The sequence below is a fragment of the Capricornis sumatraensis genome, chromosome 3, assembly GCF_032405125.1.
Source record: "Capricornis sumatraensis isolate serow.1 chromosome 3, serow.2, whole genome shotgun sequence".
Taxonomy (NCBI): domain Eukaryota; kingdom Metazoa; phylum Chordata; class Mammalia; order Artiodactyla; family Bovidae; genus Capricornis; species Capricornis sumatraensis.
This window is the reverse complement of record NC_091071.1, coordinates 6,026,255-6,046,521: the sequence shown is the minus strand read 5'-3', so window position 1 is coordinate 6,046,521 and position 20,267 is coordinate 6,026,255. Positions and strand designations below refer to the sequence as shown.

At 46.1% G+C, this 20,267-nt stretch overlaps 2 protein-coding genes across 4 annotated transcripts in view; one reads left to right on the top strand and one right to left on the bottom strand.

Moving 5' to 3' along the window:
* Positions 1-4,979, top strand: part of ZCWPW1 (zinc finger CW-type and PWWP domain containing 1) — a 22,978-nt gene extending 17,999 nt beyond the window's left edge. For all 3 annotated transcript variants that reach the window (XM_068969441.1, XM_068969442.1, XM_068969443.1), the window contains 6 exons: positions 1,183-1,266; positions 1,872-1,938; positions 2,349-2,449; positions 3,270-3,330; positions 3,776-3,931; positions 4,497-4,979. In XM_068969441.1, the coding sequence (XP_068825542.1) occupies positions 1,183-1,266; positions 1,872-1,938; positions 2,349-2,449; positions 3,270-3,330; positions 3,776-3,931; positions 4,497-4,801 (774 nt within the window). In that variant the 3' untranslated portion in view covers positions 4,802-4,979. The remainder of the gene's footprint in view (positions 1-1,182; positions 1,267-1,871; positions 1,939-2,348; positions 2,450-3,269; positions 3,331-3,775; positions 3,932-4,496) is intronic.
* PILRA (paired immunoglobin like type 2 receptor alpha) lies at positions 4,160-20,267 on the bottom strand. The gene is made up of 7 exons (XM_068969444.1): positions 20,164-20,267; positions 19,457-19,852; positions 10,145-10,348; positions 7,382-7,412; positions 6,310-6,359; positions 6,050-6,081; positions 4,160-5,875 (listed from the first exon to the last, which is right to left on the bottom strand). Exons 1-7 carry the CDS (start codon positions 20,216-20,218, stop codon positions 5,732-5,734), a joined length of 912 nt encoding a protein of 303 aa, XP_068825545.1. The 5' UTR covers positions 20,219-20,267; the 3' UTR covers positions 4,160-5,731.

The window sequence follows — 20,267 nt, the reverse complement described above, 5'->3', positions numbered from 1 at the left end:
TGAGCAACCTTCAGGGGTCAGTTGTGATATAGGGAACTTGAGAAACAAAATCTTCCCTTTATTAAATGTGACTTTTCCTGGAGGAAGCTGTGCCAGGAGGAAGTCGCATGTCTGACCAAGTATGCCAGGATAAGGTTATTCATGAGGAACACTTCTTTCTACCATGATTGCAGCAGGAAAATGATTTTTCTTAGTTTCATTCCCTGTCTGCAGATGGAGGGGCTTAATGAAGACCATGGTTTTCTGCAGGTTAGCCAAAGCAAGTGTGATAGAAATGAAAGCACAGATTAGCTCAGGGTTTCTCAGTCTCAACACTGTTGACATTTTGGGTCAGATAGTTTTCTATTATGAGGGGCTGTCCTAGGCATTATAGGATATTTAGCAGCATCCATGGGCTCTAATGGCACCTAGCCAGTATTAGCCCTCACCCTAGTTGTGACAACCTAAAAATTGTCTCTAGACATTGTCAAATGTCTTCTGGGAGAAAAATGAAGTCTACCCTGGTTGAGAACCACTGAAGTAACTAAATGATATTTCCTCCTGGAATTCTCCAGGCAAGAATACTGGAGTGGGTGGCCATTCTCTCCTCCAGGGGATCTTCCCAGCCCAGGAATTGCATCCAGGCCTCCCGCATTGCAGGCAGATTCTTTACAATCTGAGCCACCAGGGAAGCCCAAGAATACTGGAGTGTGTTGCCTATCCCTTCTCCAAGGGGTCTTTCCGACTTAGGAATTGAACCAGTGTCTCCTGGATTGAGGCAGATTCTTTACCTGCTGAGCTACCAGGGAAGCCCATAATCATTTTGGGCCTTACCAGCGAGGCCCAGGAGCTCAGGGACCTTAGATAATCAGGCCGTGAGTATTAAATCAAGCAGCTGGATGTGAAGAAACTTGTGAGAAGCTTAAAAGTGCAGTCATCTGAACTCCTTTAATTTTGCATTTACAAATTTCCATGGGCTTTACTTTGAGAGGATGCCAAAATGTTGGTTGAAAATATTGCTAGAAATTGATGAAAGGTTTGTTTGGGTACAAGGGAGGATTGTGTTTCTGAGTTCAAAAGATTAAGAATAGGAGTATCATATCAATACCAGTAGAAATAAATGTAAAGATAATGTCTGGTGAGTAACAGTATGTTGGAGTCACTTCCCTAATGTTTATCACTGACTCTAATCTTTCATTTCAGAGAAAGTGCAAGAATAAGGACTGCAGCCAGAAACTGGGGATAGCCCTGATGATGGCTCAAAAGGCAGAGCAGATCAGTATTCAGGTGGGAAAGTTTAGATCACACCCCTCCTTCTCTTTGGGACTTGGGATGCAGAACAAGTCATACAGTCCCTCCTGTAGAAAATTGGCTCTCCTTCCCTCTTACACAGTCTTAGTTCTAGAACTAGTCTTTTCTTCCCAGGCCAAGTTGCTTTGACTCTTTAAACCATCCATTCTTTTCCCTACCCTTGGACAAATGGAATTTTTTCTCTGTCCAAACAGAGACAGTTTGTGGTAGAGGGAATCCCACCACCCTGTTTAACTTCAAGTCTCAGGTGTATGTACCTTATTCTGTGGAGTTAGTTTTTACCTTCAAATCCTGCCTTTGGGTAGGGGGTGGAGAATAATAGACAGTTAATTTCCTCTTCCCAGTTATTAACTGAATTATAAACAAACTGTAAAAAGAAGTTATAATAATATTGTATAATGTTATAACATACTATGGTAGTTAAGCTCTCCAAAAATTTAGATAAACCTAAATGTGAAGTTTCAAGTGAAAATGGTGTGGAATATGAATACAAACTCTATAACTAGAAACCTTGAAGACAGGGGACAAAACTAGCCCCTGGGAGACTAGTGGATGATGCTTTTGTTTCTTGGTTCCCTCAGGAGCGGGTTAACTTGTTTGGTTTCTGGAGCCGATACAGTGGACCTGACAATAATGGGGAAGAAAAAGGTAGGATAAATAGGAGGCTAAGGACCAGAGAGGGAGGGAAGGGATTCCTTCATGAGGGCAGCTACTGAAGCTTTTATTTTATATCCAGTGCCATCAACCTAGTTTGGATTCTATAATAGGAGGCTTTACATAAATGCCATTGAGCAAATGTCTGGGATGGATGGATGGACACATGGGTAGAGAGAGGAATGGAGAAAAAAGGGAGTAGGGAGGGAGGGTGCATGTTGACTAGTGATAGGACTTGGAAGAGGGTAGAACCATGATAATCTGACATCAGATTTTATGGAGAAAATATGACTTGGATATGAAAGACAGAGTTTGAAGATTGATTTTCTGGGATCAGTTCCACTAACTCATCACCTGTTTTGTTGGATAAATTATTTAGCCTTTCCTTCCTATTCCTGTTTTAGACTTATCGCTCTCTGGGACTAGCAGCTTAGATTCCTGCTTGGAGAAAGAAGAGAAAGAGCCAGAGTTGGAGGAGGATGAAGAGGAGGAACAAGATAAAGCAGTAAGATTGATCTTGGGGATTCCTTTGAGGAGATAGCTGTAGGGCATCTGGTTAGCATGGATTTGTATTTTCTAAGGAACTGTCCTGTCCCTACATCAGGGTAGCCCTGATGGGCTGGTTTTCTCTCTTAGGACTCTTCAGGGAAGAAGAGCCTCCTCTGTCCTGAGTTATTCTCTCTAATACCTCATATCTCTAGGAACTTATTTTTTGATGATAATCTCATTTCCTACTGTAGTTCTTTGGTTCTTACTGGAGCAATTTTACAGAATAGCAGGTTGCCTCTCTTTCTTCCCTGTGTGGACACTTAGGATATTCATTATTTTATTTCCTTAGTCTCTTTTCAGGCATATGAAATGTAGATATTTTTCATCTTTAAAGACTTTAAAAGCAGTCTTCGGTTTACAGGAGAATTGAGGAGAATGTACAGAGAGTTTCCATGTGCCTCCTGCCCCCACACATGTATAGCCTCCCCTGTTAGCAACAGCGTCCACCAGAGTGGTACATTTGTTTGCAGTTGATGAACCTATTCAGTACATTGACACATCATAATCACGCAAAGTCCATCGTTTACATTAGGACTTCCTCCTGGTGGTGTATATTCTATGGACTTGGACAAATGTGTAGTGACATGTGTCCATCATTATGGTATCATATACTGGTACACAATAACTTGCTGGGATTTTGACTGAAGTTAGATCAATTCTGTAGATCAAACTGGGAAGAATTAGCATCTGGAACTTAAGTACACCCATCATTTCTGTAGCATCCTACTCTATTAAATCACAATTATATGACTTCATTTGTATTTTATTTTTCTCAGGATCCAACTTTGCTTAATCCCAAGCCAGCCAAAATTCAAACAAAAAAACCCAAGGCAAGAGGTAAGCAGGATAATTGGAAACGAGACATGTGTTCCTGTTAAGGCAGGGCAGAAGCAGAAAGTGCGAGGGGTCTGCAGGTGGCTGGGCCTTACTGGTTCTCGGCTCCAGAACCTGAGAAAATGGGCAAGACTCATGCTAATATGGTCAGGGAATCTGTAGCTTCTCACTTCTGTGAGTTGAATTACAAAATCTTAGGTTAAAGGTGGAATGAATATTTAAAATTTTTAGCCAAGAAGGATGACTTCATGGAGAAGGCAGGTTTTGAGGTGAACTATAAAGAGAAGAAGACCCAGGGAGAAAGAAAATAAATCTTTAGGGGAAAAGAAAGGAACCAGAAGGACTCACTAGATTGAAAATGAGCAGAAGACCCAGGGCAGAGACTAAATGCTTGGAGTTTGTGGACCCTAACCACACTGTCACTCAGAAATAAACCAATGTCCTTCAGGATTGGGGGTTGGGAGTGATGCCGGAGCAGATGAACGAGATGGGACCCTGAAAAGGAGAACAACAAAGAGAACCCTGTTAAACGAACCTGCACCTCCACCTGTGCCCATAATGGGAAGGAAAAAAGGGCATGGAAATTCAGGACCTGAGCAGCCGGGTAAGACCCAGACTTGGGGGCTGGGGGGAGTGAGGCTCACATCTGCAGCTTTCCTCCTTTGATCATTCCTTAAAACTTCCACAGCTTTTCATTACTTTGGAAAAAACAAAACAAAAAAACACACAAAAGTTTGGCCAAAAGGGTGTCATCTAAATTGCAGAACACAACATACACTGTAGAAACATTTTATGGTTATTATCTGATTTTATTCAGGGACATACAGGGATACAAGAATGGTAAGGAGGTGAGAAGTAACATTTATTGATATTTTTGTGGGCTGGCTGGATAGATACTTCTATACTCGTTCCCTTAAGTTCTTTCAGTGTCTCTATCACTGGATATCTGCCATTTTAAAGATAAGGAGACTGAGGTTCAAAGGGTTTAAAGTTTTCTTGAGGTCCATGGATCCAAGTCTTCCTGATTCCAAACCCCATTTTCTTTCTATAAAGAAAAATCATGTTCTCCCAGAGATTGTTTTGGAAATAGAAGGTTTAGGAGTTGGACTTACACAAGGTAAGGACAGATGACCCAATAAGACTCTCAGTTTTGTCACTTTTTCATTTAGACCCTAAGAAAAAATTCAAAGCTCCCCAAAGCAAGGCCCCAGGAAGCAGCCTGTCTGAAGAAAGAGAAGCTAGACTAGTGCCAGAAGTCCTGACCCCACCAGCTCCTCGTGGGGCCTGTCGTGTTGCTGGGGAAGAAGGGCCTGAACCCCAGGATGCTGGAAGTGTCCCTTCTGACGATGGAGCCTCCAGTGACCTGGATCTGGACCAGCTCATGGAAGATGTTGGAGAAGAGCTGGAGCAGAGGGAGGAGCCGCAGCACAGAGTGGACACGGGGGAGCTCGCTGTGGCCTTCTGTGAGGAATAGCTGTGGACTTGTGCCTCCTGCCTGCTCTCTCACGCCTTCCCGGGTGAAGAGCCTCTCGGAGGATCCTTAAGAAGCTGATAAGTGTTGGGGTTGTTCATTGGCTGTGAGGTGACCTGGCTAAAGTCAGAGTTGTGCAGTTCATGTTAATAAACCAGGCTGCTGGTTTCCTTGGTTTGGTTTGTCTCTAACTGCTTGCTCAGTTTTGGCTTCTTCCTCTTCTCCTCCATGTCACTGGGCACATGGTGCCTTCTGGTGGGAGACCTGTCAGTATAGGGATCTGGGAAGGCGATGACGCCTGAGTCCTGGAGAAGGACATCGAGAGGGCAGGTCTGGGTTCACAACCTGCCTCAGCCACTTACTAGCAGCATGGCCTTGGGAAAAGCGCTGTGGCCATTCTGGTTCTTATCCTCTCAGATGGTGCATCCAGTGCCATATAGGGTGATTGATGATGCTGAAATGCGGCCATGCATGTAAAGCATGAACACGACACATGCTAGTTATTATCCTGAGGAAAGTAGAAGGGCTAGATTAGGGGGACAGACCTTGGGTTCCAGATTGATTACCAGCGTTTGGGGATTTATTTGTCTCTGGCCTGAGGCAGTCACTGAACAGAAGTACTAGGGGAAGGATCTGGGTGTGAGCTAGCTATCATGGTTCATTTTTTTTTAACTTCTGGAAAGACAGAAGTTGAAGACATCAGCTTTCTCCTTAGATGTGTTGAGGGAAATTGTACAGGTAGTTTTATTTTTGTAGTGAAAGGCTGGGAGGTTGAAGAGGGAATTGGAGCAGTGGTTCTGTGGTTCTCGGGTCCTTGGTGGCCGTCAGCACCTGCCGGTTTCTGAGTGATCTGTGTGTGGCCAGGGTGATTGTGGGGAACTGAGATCCCTGTGCACAGCTGACTTGAAGGAGGTCCTCACTCAGTCCCACTGCTTAGGTCTTTAAGACAGAGTATAGGGTCTCTTCCTGGGGGCCCCCATGGGGAGGGGCCGAGGGAGGCGCTGCCATTGCTGGTGAGTTTAACCTAGAGAGGGCGAGGGAGGCATAGAGGACTCCTCCGCCGCCACCACCATCATCCTGGGGGGAGAAGGGAAAGGGGAGGGGGTGAGACAGTTGAAGAGGGAGAGTCCCATCTCAGAGCCACAGTCCCACAGCTGATGCCCTGACTACACCACAGTCCCTCTATTCTTCCACCCCCTGCTCCTCCAGACTTCCTTCTCATCCTTTCAGGCCCTAATCTGCACTGCTTACCTTGGCATCCGGCTTGGGGTCTACATGTTGTCCTAGAAAAAATCAACATGTGCCAGGATCAGGTGATCAGGCAGCCAGGGTAAGAGAAATGGGCAGGGGCTCCAGCAGTGAGGTCATCTCTAGGTCAGGACCAGGGTCTCAGGGGAGGGTGGGTGAGGCAGGGGAGAGGGGAGGATGCTGAGGGCACCTGTGTGGGGAGGGGGTGTGGGGAGGAGAAGGAAGACCCAGGTGAGAGTGGGGATGGTGGCGGCAGGACTTACCTTTATTCCCAGTGTTCTCGTAATTCTCTTCCGTGTTTTTGAAGGACTCCCTGAGTGGGAACAGGAGGGCAGTGATGTGTCAGAGTCTGGGCAGAAAACAGATAACCACCTGCCTCGGGCTGCTCCTCTCACTGGAGGCTCTGTGACCTGCATGGTCACACTCAGAGATGAAGGCAGAGGTTTGAGGCTCTCAGACAGAGGCTCTCTGGACAGGGATGAGGGGCTGTTTGCAGTGTAGCCCCGTCCCTGAGAGCTGACTGGGGTGGACTCTTGCAGAGAAGCGGCTTTACTGAGGGGAGCAGGGAGGAGAAGCAGGAGGGGGTGCCCGCCCTCTGCGGCAGCGCCTGGGTCCAAACCGGAGCGTGAGAACCAGGGAGCTTCTCTCTGGTCCCCTGGGCGGTACTCAGGCCTTGGTCCCCGAGGAAACGCCATCTGGGGAGGGGTCCTGGGAGGACACTGTCAAGAGTCAGGAAGGCAAGAAAGGAGGGAGGGGCTGTGAGAAGGAAAAGCCTGGATGTGGCAGAGAGGATGAGAAAGGAAAGCGGTGGGCGGTGAGGAGGGTGACAGGAAAGGAAGAGGAGCCGGGGCCAGAGGAGAGGGAGCCAGACGGGGCCGCGAGGGAGGCCGCTCTGTGGAGAGACAGGGCGGAGCAGCCGGAGGCCCGTGTCACAGGGCAAAGGACAGACTGGATGAGGAGCAAGAAAGGGGACAGAGCATGGAGCAGGCGGGTGTGTTCTGGAAGGACGGTGTTCAAGGGGGAGACAAACCAGGATGAACAGAAGGAGAGGCTGAGACCTGGGGATGGAAAGAGGAAAGGCGGGTGCCAGAGACAGACAAAGGGAGACATTCTGGGAGAGAGTCAGAGAAAGTGCTGGGCCACGGCTCTGACTGTTTAAGGATCAGGAGCCTCAGGAAGTGAAGAGCCTGGCCTGTGGGGACTTGGGAGGATGTGGATGGAGGCCCAGGAGGGGAGGCCTGTGAAAGGCTCCCTGGGGCTGTGCTCCGGAGGAAACTTCTTGCTCATAAAATAGCACCGCCCCCCACCCCCCCATACTGGAGGACAAGCGCTCACCTGGCTGGGGTCCTGGCTTCAGTCTGCACACCTGCAGGAGGACCAACAGCAAGTCACTGTGCCATCCACGGAGGCCTGTCTCCTCCCTGCCTCTCTGCCCGGTCCCCTCCCTGGGAAGGGCCTGGGACTCAGAGCCGCCACCCTGCAGGCACCCTGAGGCTGCCCGCACCTGTCCTGCCTTGTCTTCACCATCAGTCAGGAGAGCAGCTCTTCCCGCACCCAGAGCCCCGTCACCTTCTGAACAGGTTGGACTTATCCACCTCCCCCAACTCTAGCGACCTCAGGTCCACTCAGTCACATCCTGGACTTTTTTTTTTTTTCCACTGGGACTAAGAACTCTGACATAGTAAACACTGGTATCATTTTTATATTTCAAAATTCCTTCCGGCTCTCTTCAATCATCATCCCTCTGTGCCTGTGCGTGACCTCGCTGTACTCCTGTCCTGATGATCCACTCTCAGGTTACCCAAGCCGCCTGCTGAGCCCTCTCCTCTCCACCTGTGCCCTCTAACGGGCTCCCGGACCCCCTGGGTCCCCCTGTGCTTCTGCCACACTTGCTGACACGTCTCCAATCCTGGCTCTGCCCTGGGGCAGAGGATGCTATTTGTTTGCCCCATATCCATTCCCTTCTTATTCAGTTACAGAATGTTGATTTTATTTGGAGTGTCAGGGTACGCCCCCCACTACAGGCAGATGTGGACCTATGGTGAAACCTAGCTGATGATATGTTAATATAAGGGGAAGTTGTGGATAGGACTTTTCAGCTCAGTTCAGTTGCTCAGTCATGTCCAACTCTTTGCAACCCCATGGACTGAAGCACACCAGGCTTCCCTGTCCATCACCAACTCTTGGACCCTACTTAAAGTCATGTCCATCGCGTCGGTGATGCCATCCAACCATCTCATCCTCTGTCCTCCCTTTCTCCTCCCACCTTCAGTTTTTCCCAGCATCAGGGCCTTTTCCAGTGAGTCAGTTCTTTGCATCAGGTGGCCAAAGTATTGGAGTTTCAGCTTCAGCATCAGTCCTTCCAATGAATATTCAGGACTGATTTCCTTTAGGATGGATCTCCTTGCAGTCTAAGGGACTCTCAAGAGTCTTCTCCAACACCACGGTTCAAGAGCATCAGTTCTTCGGTGCTCAGCTTTATAGTCCAACTCTCACATCCATACATGACTACTGGAAGAACCATAGCTTTGACTAGATGGACCTTTGTTGGTAAACCAATGTCTCTGCTTTTTAATATGCTGTCTAGGTTGGTCATAGCTAGTCTTCCAAGGAGTAAGCGTCTTAATTTCATGGCTGCAGGAATTTTAGGAAGACTCTTTAAAAGGAGGACAGACAGCTGGAGAATAGTCTTTTTGTCTTTTCCTCCTATGTCCTGCTTCCTGTTTAGATTCACAAATCTGGCATCCTAGCAGCTGTCTTGCACATAAAGCAACCTTCAAGATAGAAGTCAGTATCCAGGACAGTGAGGAGACTCAGTGTCTTAGTATCCTCTGCTTTCTGCCTCCAGATCGTTTTAGATGAGAGGGAAAAAATCCCCTCTGTGTTATTTGCCCACTGTTATTTCTGTTCTCTGATGCTAGCAGCTGAACACAACTATTTTTTTTTTGGCCATGGCACAACTTACAGGATCTTACTCCCCCGATCAGGGATTGAACCCAGGCCCTAGGCAGTGAAAGCGCAGAGTCCTAACCACTGGACCACCAGGGAACATGGATTTTAATCAGTAATTTCTAAAGGTTTTAGTTGAATACTGCTGAAAAAGACCACAATCAAATACAATGATGCTCATACAGATTCACGGCCTCATCTGAATTGATCATCAAATACCATATTGCATTTTCTCAGTGACTACATCACGGTTTTTTCTTCATCTCAAACCCTCGTCCTTAGTCTCAGGACACAACCACTATGGTTTTTGCTCTGCAGAATAAAATGACGATTTCAGAGTGACCCCAGCCTGGGCCCTCCGCCAGAGACTGTGTATCTGCAAGGCCAAGCTGAGGTGGCCACTTCTGCTTCACATTGTTTCTGGGGTCAGAGGCTCTGGGATGTGATTTCCAAGGTCGTCTTTTCTCATCTGGCTCTTCCACAGCCCTGAGCTACCTACAGTCCCTAGAATGCCTTCCTTCCCCTGGAAAGACAGTGACCTCTATACCACTCTCACCACCTGGCTATTCTTCATTCTTTGATAGTTTTGCACTTCCTCTTCAACCTCTTCCTTGATTACCCTTCCTTCCTCCCAACCTACCACAGTTCTTTCCACATGAGGCCATTAGCCCTTGAGGCAACTGCTCCCCTCATCCTCTCGGCCTCCAGATCCTTGAGAGCAGGGCCTGCGCTTTATTTACTTTTGCATTTCCAGTGACAAGCCAGGCTCTGGAAAATCGGTGTCCAACCAGTACTTGCTGAGTGGAGCCACCTTCCTGTCCCTTCTTTCTCTCTCTTCTGTTTCCCAGGGCAGGCCCTCCCTTCCCAGGAACCGAAAGGGAGACTGATGAGAAATGATTAAGTCAGGAGACAAGAACTGGAAAATTATCAGGTTTGGAGAGAGGGACTGGTCTTGAGCAGTGGGTCCCAAACTTGATGACACACAAATACCACCTGAGGAGGTAAAATGCAGATTCCCAAGCCCAGACCTCAGGCCCAGAAGGAATTTGCATTTTTGCTGAGCAGCTCTGGGCATTCTGATGCAGGAGGGTTCTGAGAAACACTTAGCTGGGAATCTTGGGGAGAGGTTGAGGGTCCTGAATCACTTACTTTTGCTTCTCTTGCATCTAAGGTACACAATCAGCCCCACAATCGTGGTTACGAGCGCAGCGCTGGCCAGTGCCAACCCGACGATAGCTTCCGTACTTCGGAGCCGCCGAGACCATGGGCTCTCTCCGCCCTGTGAGTCCCCAAGGCCAGCCGCAGCAGTGGTGGCAGCCCTGGTGGTGGGGTTCTGGGTGGGTGTCTTGCTGCCTGGGAAGACAGGAGAAACAGGCAAATTATTCACTGGAGGGCTGGAAGAGTCTGGGTGAAGACTGTCACATCTTGTTCCCTAGTGTGGGGAACGTGGGAGGTGGGGAGCAACTCTCTGAAGCTCTCGCTCAGAGGGGAGTGACAAACGGAGATTCTGGAAGCTCCAAATCTTCACTCTGTCTGAATCCTGACTCTACCACTGATCAGTGCTGTGATCTCAGAACCTCGTTTCATTACTTACATATAGGGAGAAGTAAGTCACAGGATCAAAAACAAATTTTTTTATTGCAGTAAAATATATGCAACACAGATTTACCATTTTAACCATATTTAAGTGACATCAAGTCGATTCACATTATCATGCAACCATCATCACCATCCATCTTCCAAACTTCTTCATCTGTCCAAACTAAAACTCTGTCCCCATTAAATACTGACCCCTCCTCCCCCCAGGCCCTGGCATTCACTGTTCTACTTTCTGACCCTAAGTGTTTGATTGCTCTTGGTGCCTCAGAGAAGTGGATTCAAACAGTGTTTGTCATTTTATATGATTGTCTTAATAAGTGAGAAAACATCTGTAAAGCACCTAGGATTATTGGAAATGTATTATTGTTAAATGGATATATATTGAACTTTACTTACTATAGACATGCTACCTTTGTAGACGTTTAAGGCACCATTAAAAAAAAATGGCATAATGGTAAGCCACATACAAAAAACCCAACTTCAGTAAAATCTTGTGTGGACTGAATTCTCTGTCCACTTAGTAGAAATTAATAAAGTGTGAATCCTATTTCTCAATTGAGACAAAAAATTTAAATTCTTAGTCAAATAAATATATATAATGACATGCTATTTAGAAAATAAAAACAACAGCAATATATATGCGTATTTTTAAAACTCCTGGAATATGACTAAAGCCAAATTCTAAGTTAAATTCATAGTATTAGATGCTATAATTATTTAAAATGGGATGAAAGTTTTAAAAGGAATGAAATAGTCAATTTCCAAAGAAAAAAGTTACCAAACAGAGAGGAGCTAGCTCTAAGGAAACTAAAAGTAATGAAAACCTATGTAGGAATAAATGTTTTTAGGAAACAGGACAGCAGAAAGAATCATAAATGTAGAAAGTGGTTAGAGAACAAAAAAAACCACAAACAAGAAAACAGACAAGACTTGTAAATCGAACAACAACAAAGAGTACTGAAATCATGAGTGAGTATGTGCTCAATTTATAGGTTGATAATTCTAAAAACCTCTGAAATGGATTATTTTCTGAGACAAATAATAATTTTTAAAAATGCATTTAAGAAATAGTAACCACTAATGGATTAGACAAAGAAGAAATTTAGAACACTAATTAAAGAACTATTTTTCATAAAGATTTCAAGTTCAGAAGATTTAGCGGAAAAATTCTTGTGAAAATTTAAGGAACAGATAACTCTCAGAAGATTCTAGAACAGAAAAATATGGAAAACGGTACAATTCTAATTCATTTCATAAAGTGATAACATAATCCTGATGCTAATATTCATTCATAACTTTTAGAAATGTAGACTAAAAGAATAAAAGGCTATCTTTGTTTTAAACTGACCTGAGTCAGGGGAAAATACCTAGTATTGACACAACAGGAGTAGGGGTTGACACAACCTCTGGGAAAGGTTTGGGTATATCTATCAAAATGTAAAATATCCGAGTGTGCCCTTAGACTCAGTGATTTCTACGCTAGGAAATTATCCTATGGACGTGCTGGTACAAGTATTCAAAGGCCTGTGTTTGAAGGTGTTCTCTGCAGCTTTATTTGTGATTTGGTAGCAACCTAAATGTCTTTAAATATGAGACTGATTAAGTGAACTACAATCCATTGCTACAGCGGGAGACCATGCAGTCATTTAAAAAGAAAGGCGTAGATGTATCTGTGCTGAAGTGGAAAGATACTTGAGGTCCATGAAGTAAACACAGCAAGCTGAAGATCGGGAGAGCGTGCAGCTTGAGCCTCTTATGTTCCATCTCTGTATATCTGTGTCTGTGTCTCTTATCTGTGGAGACAGCATTTCTGCAGAAAGGGGAAGTAGCTGAGAGGTAAAGCGGAGAGGAATGTGTTTTTCATGTGATTCCCTTCTGTGCTGTTTGTTTTAAAAACTATGTGCAAGTATGTATTACCAGTACTTTCATTTTTCAAATGTAACATCTATATTTATATAAGTTGTATACGCACAAAATTTAAAGAATCAAACTCCCCACAGGTTATAATAACAGCACCCTCTCCTCACTCCTTTCCCACTCCCCAGATGGAACTGTTTTTAGCACCTCTTGCTGTTTTTTGGCATTAACCTCACATTTCTAAATCACAGGCTTATCTGGGAAGTGAGTATACAGAGAGGAGGTCCTGGGACTGAACCCTGGGACCTCCTTTCTCCACACTGGGATAATCTCTCTACACTTTCACAGAGACACTCAGAAATAATGTCTCAGCAACTGTCTGGCCGTCCCTCAGCCAGTCAAATGGACACCAAACTCTCTCTCTCCCCAGAGGTCACAGCTCCTTTCTAGGTCCCAGAACCTACTTCCTCCCCTGCTTCTTAGGCCTGTGGCTGGTCCCAGGGGTCTCACTGTCCCTGACTGGTTTCCACACCCTGAGCCCCCCATCAAAACTCTCAGTTACCCTGTTGGAGCAGCTGCCTCCTACCAGGACTCTGACTTATATCCCAGCAGCCTTCCTGTTCCGTCTGAATAAAGCAGCGCCCTAGCACCTCTAGCCACTGATTCTGCTTCATTTTCCTGCTTTTCTCTTTTCACCACCACCTGACACACAGAATGAATTTGTTTCTTTTTGTGTGTGTGATATTCTTTCTACACTCAAGTGTAAGTTGCTACACTCAAGTGTAAGTTCTACACTCAAGGGTAAGTTCCATTGTTAAGGACATTTATGTTTTGTTCTGTATTAACTGCTCTTTCCTCAGTGCCCAGCTTAGGACCTGACACATAGCAGGCACTCAGTATTTGCTATTTGATTTGTTAAAGGATTAAACAAAATAATTTTCCCTTGGAAATTCACGACACTCAACCATTGCCTTTCGGTATCCTCTATTGCTATTGAGACAGCCAAGCCACTCTAATTCCTGACTCTATGTGTCCAGTTTCTTCCCTCCTTGGAAATGTATTGGATCTCCCTTTATCAGCTATGTAGATGACACCACCCTTATGGCAGAGAGCGAAGAAGAACTAACGAGCCCCTTGATGAAAGTGAAAGAGGAGAGTGAAGAAGTTGGCTTAAAGTTCAACATTCAGAAAACGAAGATCATGGCATCCGGTCCCATCACTTCATGGGAAGTAGATGGGGAAACAATGGAAACAGTGTCAGACTTTATTTTTTGGGCTTCAAAATGACTGCAGATGGTGATTGCAGCCATGAAATTAAAAGACGCTTACTCCTTGGAAGAAAAGTTATGATCAACCTAGATAGCATATTCAAAAGCAGAGACATTACCACAAAAACCATTGCCAACAAAGGTCCATCTAGTCAAGGCTATAGTTTTTCCAGTGGTCATGTATGGATGTGAGAGTTGGACTATAAAGAAAGCTGAGCATTTTTAAACTATGGTGTTGGAGAAGACTCTTGAGAGTTCCTTGGACTGCAAGGAGATCCAACCAGTCCATCCTAAAGGAAATCAGTCCTGAATATTCATTGGAAGGACTGATGCTGAAGCTGAAACTCCAATACTTTGGCCACCTGATGTGAAGAACTGATTCATTTGAAAAGACCCTGATGCTGGGAAAGATTGAAGGTGGGAGGAGAAGGGGAGGACAGAGGATGAAATGGATGGCATCACTGACTCAGTGGACATGAGTTTGAGTAAACTCTGGGAGTTGGTGATGGACAGGGAGGCCTGGCATGCTGCAGTCCATGGGGTCGCAAAGAATCGGACACGACTGAGCGACTGAACTGAACTTACCCTTGGTGTTTTGAAATTTGTATGTTGCAGTACCCCAGGGTTGGTCTTTTTATTTTTACTCATGTTGCTGGGTTCTTTCATTCTGGAAAATTTCTATAGTAGTTTTGTTGATATTTTCTTCCCCATGGCCTTCTTTTTTCTCTGTTTTTAAAACTGTTGTTCAATCATGTACACCCGTGGGAGATTCATGTCAATGTTTGGCAAAACCAATACAGTATTGTAAAGTAAAATAAAGTAAAAATAAAAATTAAATAAATAAATAAACAAATAAAACTGTTGTTCAGAGATTGGAACTCTTGGACCAATTCTCAATTTGTCTTATCCTTCCTTATAATTCCTATATTATATTTCTAAGGCTGCTATGACAAATTGCTGCAAACTGGGTGACTCTAAACAATAGAAGTTTACTTGCTCACAGTTCTGGAGGCCAGAAGGCAGAAATCAAGGTGTCAGCCAGGCTGCATCACTCAGGAGGCTCTGTGGTGGGGGGGAGTCTGTTCCTTGCTTCTTTGGCTTCTAATGGCTGCTTCACCCCAGTCTCTGTGTCTGTGGTCACATTGCCTGCCCTTCCATCTGTGTCCAGTCTCCCACTGCCCCTCTGTTATAAGGACATGTTTATTAGCATCTAGAGTCCACCCAGATAATCCCAGATAACCCCAGATAGCCTCCTCATCTCAAATTCCTCAACTGAATCACATCTGCAGCCATATAAGATATTATTCACTTGTTTGGGGGCCACTGTTCAAACCACTACAACAATATCCAGATCTTTGAGTTTTCTTAAACTAAACTACAATATCCAAATCTTTCAGTTTTCTCCCACCTTTTAAGATACTTCCATGAACTTCATCTTTCAATCATATATTGAGTTTTCCATCTTTGCTAGTATATTTCTAATTTCTAAGATCTCTTTTTTTGTTTTGAAAGCTCCTTTACAAAGCATTCTATTGTGTCATATACATGAAATTATTTAGCTTTATAAGGATGATAGTTCTTTGAAAATTTCAGTCTCCTTTCATTGTTTTGGATTCTTCCAGGTTCCCTTCTCCCTTGATTGTTCAGCTCTCTACATCTCATGGGACAAGCATTTCTTAAATGTTTAGTTCAAAGCTTTTAAAAACAGACTCTCTACCTCAGGCATCCTGGGCACAGCTGAGGTGAGGGTACAGTCCTCACTGCAGGGGATTTGGTGCAAGGCCAAGACCCCAGCCACCCTGTCCCCTTGGCTCCCAACATGCACAAAGATGTGAGTGTGTTATAGCAGAAAGTGCATGTCAGATCACTTTACAGTGAGTAGGACAGTAGGACTCACTCTACGTGAGTAGAGTGATGTGTTAGATTTCTAGATCTTTTCAGGCCCATCAGATAGCTATTCCAGAGAAGAGTCTCCTGATTGTCTGCCCTTAGTGGCTGTGTGGTGTGGGAGTACCACCAGCCTGGCTGCCTGCGTCCTGGGAGGCCTCTGGAAGGGTCAAGGTATTTCAGGTCTCATCAGTTCACCAAATCTCCAAATTTAAGAACTGAACCCTTGTCCTCAGGTATGCTCCAGGGTACCCCCAAGACTCCCTGTGGATTACTGTCTCTAGAACGCATATGTCTAGTCTTTTGCTGGGGTGAGGTGCGAGGGTGCGGAGGTGTCTCTGCGCCCTAAATACACTTCAGTTAGTCCCCTAGTTTCCAGGTCCCCTTCCACGCCCAGTTTCATGGGTACTAGGAGTTGCTATTCCTGACCCTTTAAGGGGTTTTGCAATATAAATTGCCTTCCTTCTGGATGTCTCCACTGTTGACTTAGAGTTTAATTCCTCTGGTCTATTTCCCACTTCCAAAATTTTGTTTTTGTCCACCTAACTTGCAAATGTTTTGGTCCCTCTGGGTTTTTGTCTTAAAAAAATTCCATTTGCTGTCATTTTAGTAGATTTTTGGAGGGAGTGGAAGTAAACATATGCATATAACCTAGCATCTTGGCCAGAATTTATGCATTACTTAATAAAAATAAAGAATATAAAAAGTCTTATGAGACACATGATCTTTGGAAGAACACTACAAAGGTTAACTTAGGGATATAAAATAGGACCTGTTCCTCAGCAAAAAGATTATGCGTTATACTGATTTCAATTTCTGTCAGTTACTTTATAGATTTAATGCAATTCTGATTTTAAAAACCAGCAGGAATGTTTTTCTAGAAACTTGGCAAACTTATCCTAACATTTGTGTGGAAGAATAGGCAGGCAACACTAATGAAGTTCTTGAGGAAGAAGGAATGTGATTGTGATGGGAAAAGTCTTAACAGCCATTGAAACATGATAAAGTTATAATAACTAAACAGTGTGGGGCTAATATAACAAAATATAGGGACTTCCTTGGCGGTCCAATGGCTAGGACTCTGCGCTCCCAGTTGCAGGGGGCCCAGGTTCCACCCCTGGTCAGGGAACTAGACTCTGCATGCCACATCTGCCTCCCACACACAACGAAGATCCTGCATGCCGCAACAAGATCCGGCACAGCCAAGTAAATGAATATCTAAAAACAAGAAAACACAGACTAGTGAAACAGAATAGACAGACCAGAAATGGATGCTACTTTACAAAAGAACTTAAAAGCTAAAGCCTATTAATCAATAGAAAAAGGGGGAAATATTCAAGAATAAGAAATAAAACTGAGCACCGAAGAACTGATGCTTTTGAACTATGGTGTTGGAGAAGACTCTTGAAAGTCCCTTGGACTGCAAGGAGACCAAACCAGTCACTCCTAAAGGAAATCAGTCCTGAATATTCATTGGAAGGACTGATGCTGAAGCTGAAACTCCAATACTCTGGCCACCTGATGTGAAGAACTGACTCCTTAGAAAAGACCCTGATGCTGGGAGGGATTGGGGGCAGGAGGAGAAGGGGACGACAGAGGATGAGATAGTTGGATGGCATCACCACCTCAACGGACATGAGTATGAGCAAACTCCGGGAGTTGGTGATGGACAGGGAGGCCTGGTGTGCTGCAGTCCATGGGGTTGCAAAAACTTGGACGCAACTGAGCAACTGATTTGAACTGAACTGATTCAATAACAAAGTGAGGACAATTGATCTGTTTCTTGGTATAAGGATCAACTTAGTTCTTTATCTCACACCATTTACCAAGATAAATTCTCACTATATTGAAGCGCTTTATTATGAAAAGGGATTCCCTGATAGCTCAGTTGGTAAAGAATCTGCCTGCAATATAGGAGACACCGGTTCGATTCCTGGGTTGGGAAGATCCCCTGGAGAAGGGATAGGCTACCCACTTCAGTTTTCTTGGGCTTCCCTTGTGGCTCAGCTGGTAAAGAATCTGCCTGCAATGTGGGACACCTGGGTTTGATCCCTGGTTTGGGTAGACCCCCTGGAGAAGGGAAAGTCAACCCACTCCAGTTCTGGCCTGGAGAATTCCATGGACTCTATAGTCTATGGGGTCGCAAAGAGTTGGAGACGACTGAGCGACTTTCTCTGTCACTTTTTATGAAAAGTAATCAAATCTTACAAAAATTAGGAAAACTATTTTTTACCTCTAGTGAGATGTGGGGTTTTGGATTTAGAAATAAAAGCAAAACTACAAGTGAGAATATAATTAGATTTGGCTACATAAATAAAATTACTATTTGTAAAAAAAAAATAAGCCAACCTCAAACTTATGAGCTATGTTTGCTATAGATATTCCTCTGGTGTGATGTTTTTGCATGATGGTACTTCACTTGGATTAAAAACATCTCTATTACTTCCCTGTAAAAATGAGCATGACCATCCAGTTGATTGAATTAACTGAAAAAATTAATTTACTGATGAAAAAACTCATAGGAAATGTGGCTGAAACAGAGAAAGGAGAAAAAGAAGGAAGAATTAACAAAGGAAGAAGAGGGATTTAAGGAGACCAAAGTCCCTCAAAAAAGGCCATTTAAGGGAATTTGGAGGAGGTGCAGGAAATATTAATCCAAAGCTATCTTGCTTAATTCAGATTGAGTCACATACCGCTTAGAATCACCAGCACAAGTGATTGCAAAAAGCAAACAAACTTAATCAATTTTCAGTTTTCAAAAAATTATCTACTGGTGACACACTTCCTTATTGCCTGTGCCTAGAAGAGAACCCCTCCTCCCTACCCTGGAGTCAGATACACTGTTCAAGTTCCGAAGCCCCACTGAGTGACAGATGCTACACATCCATTATTAGGTTAAAAATAGTCAGGACAAGATGACAAGTCAGTAGGTGAGTCCAAGCAGCTCATGGTTAAGAAGGGAGGCTCTGGGGCTAAATGGGTCAAACCCCATCCGCACCAGGAGTGACTCGGGGCCTCGGTTCCCCTTCCTGTGACCGGAGGACAGCGACAGGACCGCTGTACTGGGGGTCGTGGGGAAGGCCAGCTGGGGCGATGCTGCCAAGGTGTCCCCCCCGGGATGCAGGGCACAATCAGGGGAGCTGCCAGGACTGCTGCCTCGTCATGACCAGGACAGAGGGGCACGGTCAGGGTGGACACGGGGACAGGGTGACTGGAACCACATTGGGGGTTGCGGGTGGGGAGAGAGGGAAGGAGGTAAAGGGGATGGAAGGAGGGAAAAGGAGATGGAAAGCGAGGAGAGATGAACCGAGGGAAGGATGGTTGAACTGATGTTCTGGGGTTCAGAGCAGAGAAGGAAGGGGAGATGGGAAAACAGGTGATGGGGACACGGGGCCCCTCGGCACCTGCTGTGTGTGTGTGGGCTGAGCTCATGGCTGTGGGGGTCAGACATGGGGCAGCTGGGGCTCCACAGAGGACTCAGGACAAAGGGGAGAAGCCACACCCCGAGGATGTCAAGTCACCTGGAGGACGTGGGGCGAGGGCGGGGGGCCGGGTGGAGCCCAGCTTGGAGCAGGAAGGGAGGACAGCTGGGAGCACAGGGGGTGTGGGGGCCTGGGGTGGGGGAGGGGCTGGATCTGGAGGGCAGAGAGGGGGATGGGCAGGGAGGTGGTCCTGGGTTGGGGAAGACTAAGGTGAAAAGGGTAAAGTTGGCAGAGCCCTGGGGAGGAGTAGGGGGTGGGCAGGGAGAAGAGTTTGAGAGAGGAGAGTCAGGAAGAGGGTGCCTGAGCCAGGCCTGGGGCCCAAGGCACCAGTGGCCTCCAAGAGCCTCAGGCAGGACAGCTGGACTCACGGGGGGTGATGGTGAGTTTGGTCCCCTCGATGGACTGCCACATCTGCTTGCCGTGTCTCAGTGTGTCCAAGTGCACCCGGCAGAAGTACACAGACTGGTCCTCCCTCCGCAGGTTTGAGATCCGGAGAGAGCCGTTCTTCTCAGGCTCTGTCCAGTTCAGGGAGAGCCGGTTCTTAAAATTCTTATGGATGAACAGAGGGGTCGTGTTGTAGATGAACTTCCCATGGAAGTGTTTCCATCTCCAGGATATTTTCGTGTTGGGAACCTTGGCTAATTCCCAGGAGTGAGAGAAGGAGAAGGAGAAGGGGATGAGGATGGAGCCACCCTCGGGGGCTGAGAGATCCGTTGGTTGCTTCATCTCAGGGTGAGGCTCTGAATTTCTTTGTGCCCAGTGACCTAGAGGAGGGAGGGAGAGACTCTGAAGCCACCAGGAGAGACACAGAAGGTGACCCCAGACCATCGGGCACCCTCACCTGCAGGGGAACGTGTGACGGGGTAGGACTGGCCCTCTGGCCTGCGTGATCCCCTCTCCAGGCTTGGGGCAGGCAGGAGGGTGAAGGGTTGGGGGACCCAGCACTGTGGGAGCCGCCCTTTGTTTGTTGGGGGTGGGAGGCCTGGCCGGCTACCCCAGGGGACCCTTCTACACACACCCAGCCACAGCCCCTCCCTGGGGTCCCTGGCAGAGCAGGACAGTTCCGGCCACTCACCAGCCCGCAGAGACGCCGGCAGCAGCAGCAGGGGCAGCAGCAGGGGCAGCCCCATGGCCTTGCCCTCCTCCCGGGTGAGAAGACAGGCAGAGCCCTTAAGGCCA

Excerpts from the sequence above, each read along its gene's own strand:
- PILRA (XM_068969444.1), bottom strand. The coding sequence starts at position 20,218 with ATGGGGCTGCCCCTGCTGCTGCCCCTGCTGCTGCTGCCGGCGTCTCTG. Across the intron at positions 6,360-7,381 it reads GAAGCCAGGACCCCAGCCAG|GGAGTCCTTCAAAAACACGG; the intron begins GTGAGCGCTTGT and ends GTTCCCACTCAG. Across the intron at positions 5,876-6,049 it reads ACCCCAAGCCGGATGCCAAG|GATGATGGTGGTGGCGGCGG; the intron begins GTAAGCAGTGCA and ends TTCTCCCCCCAG.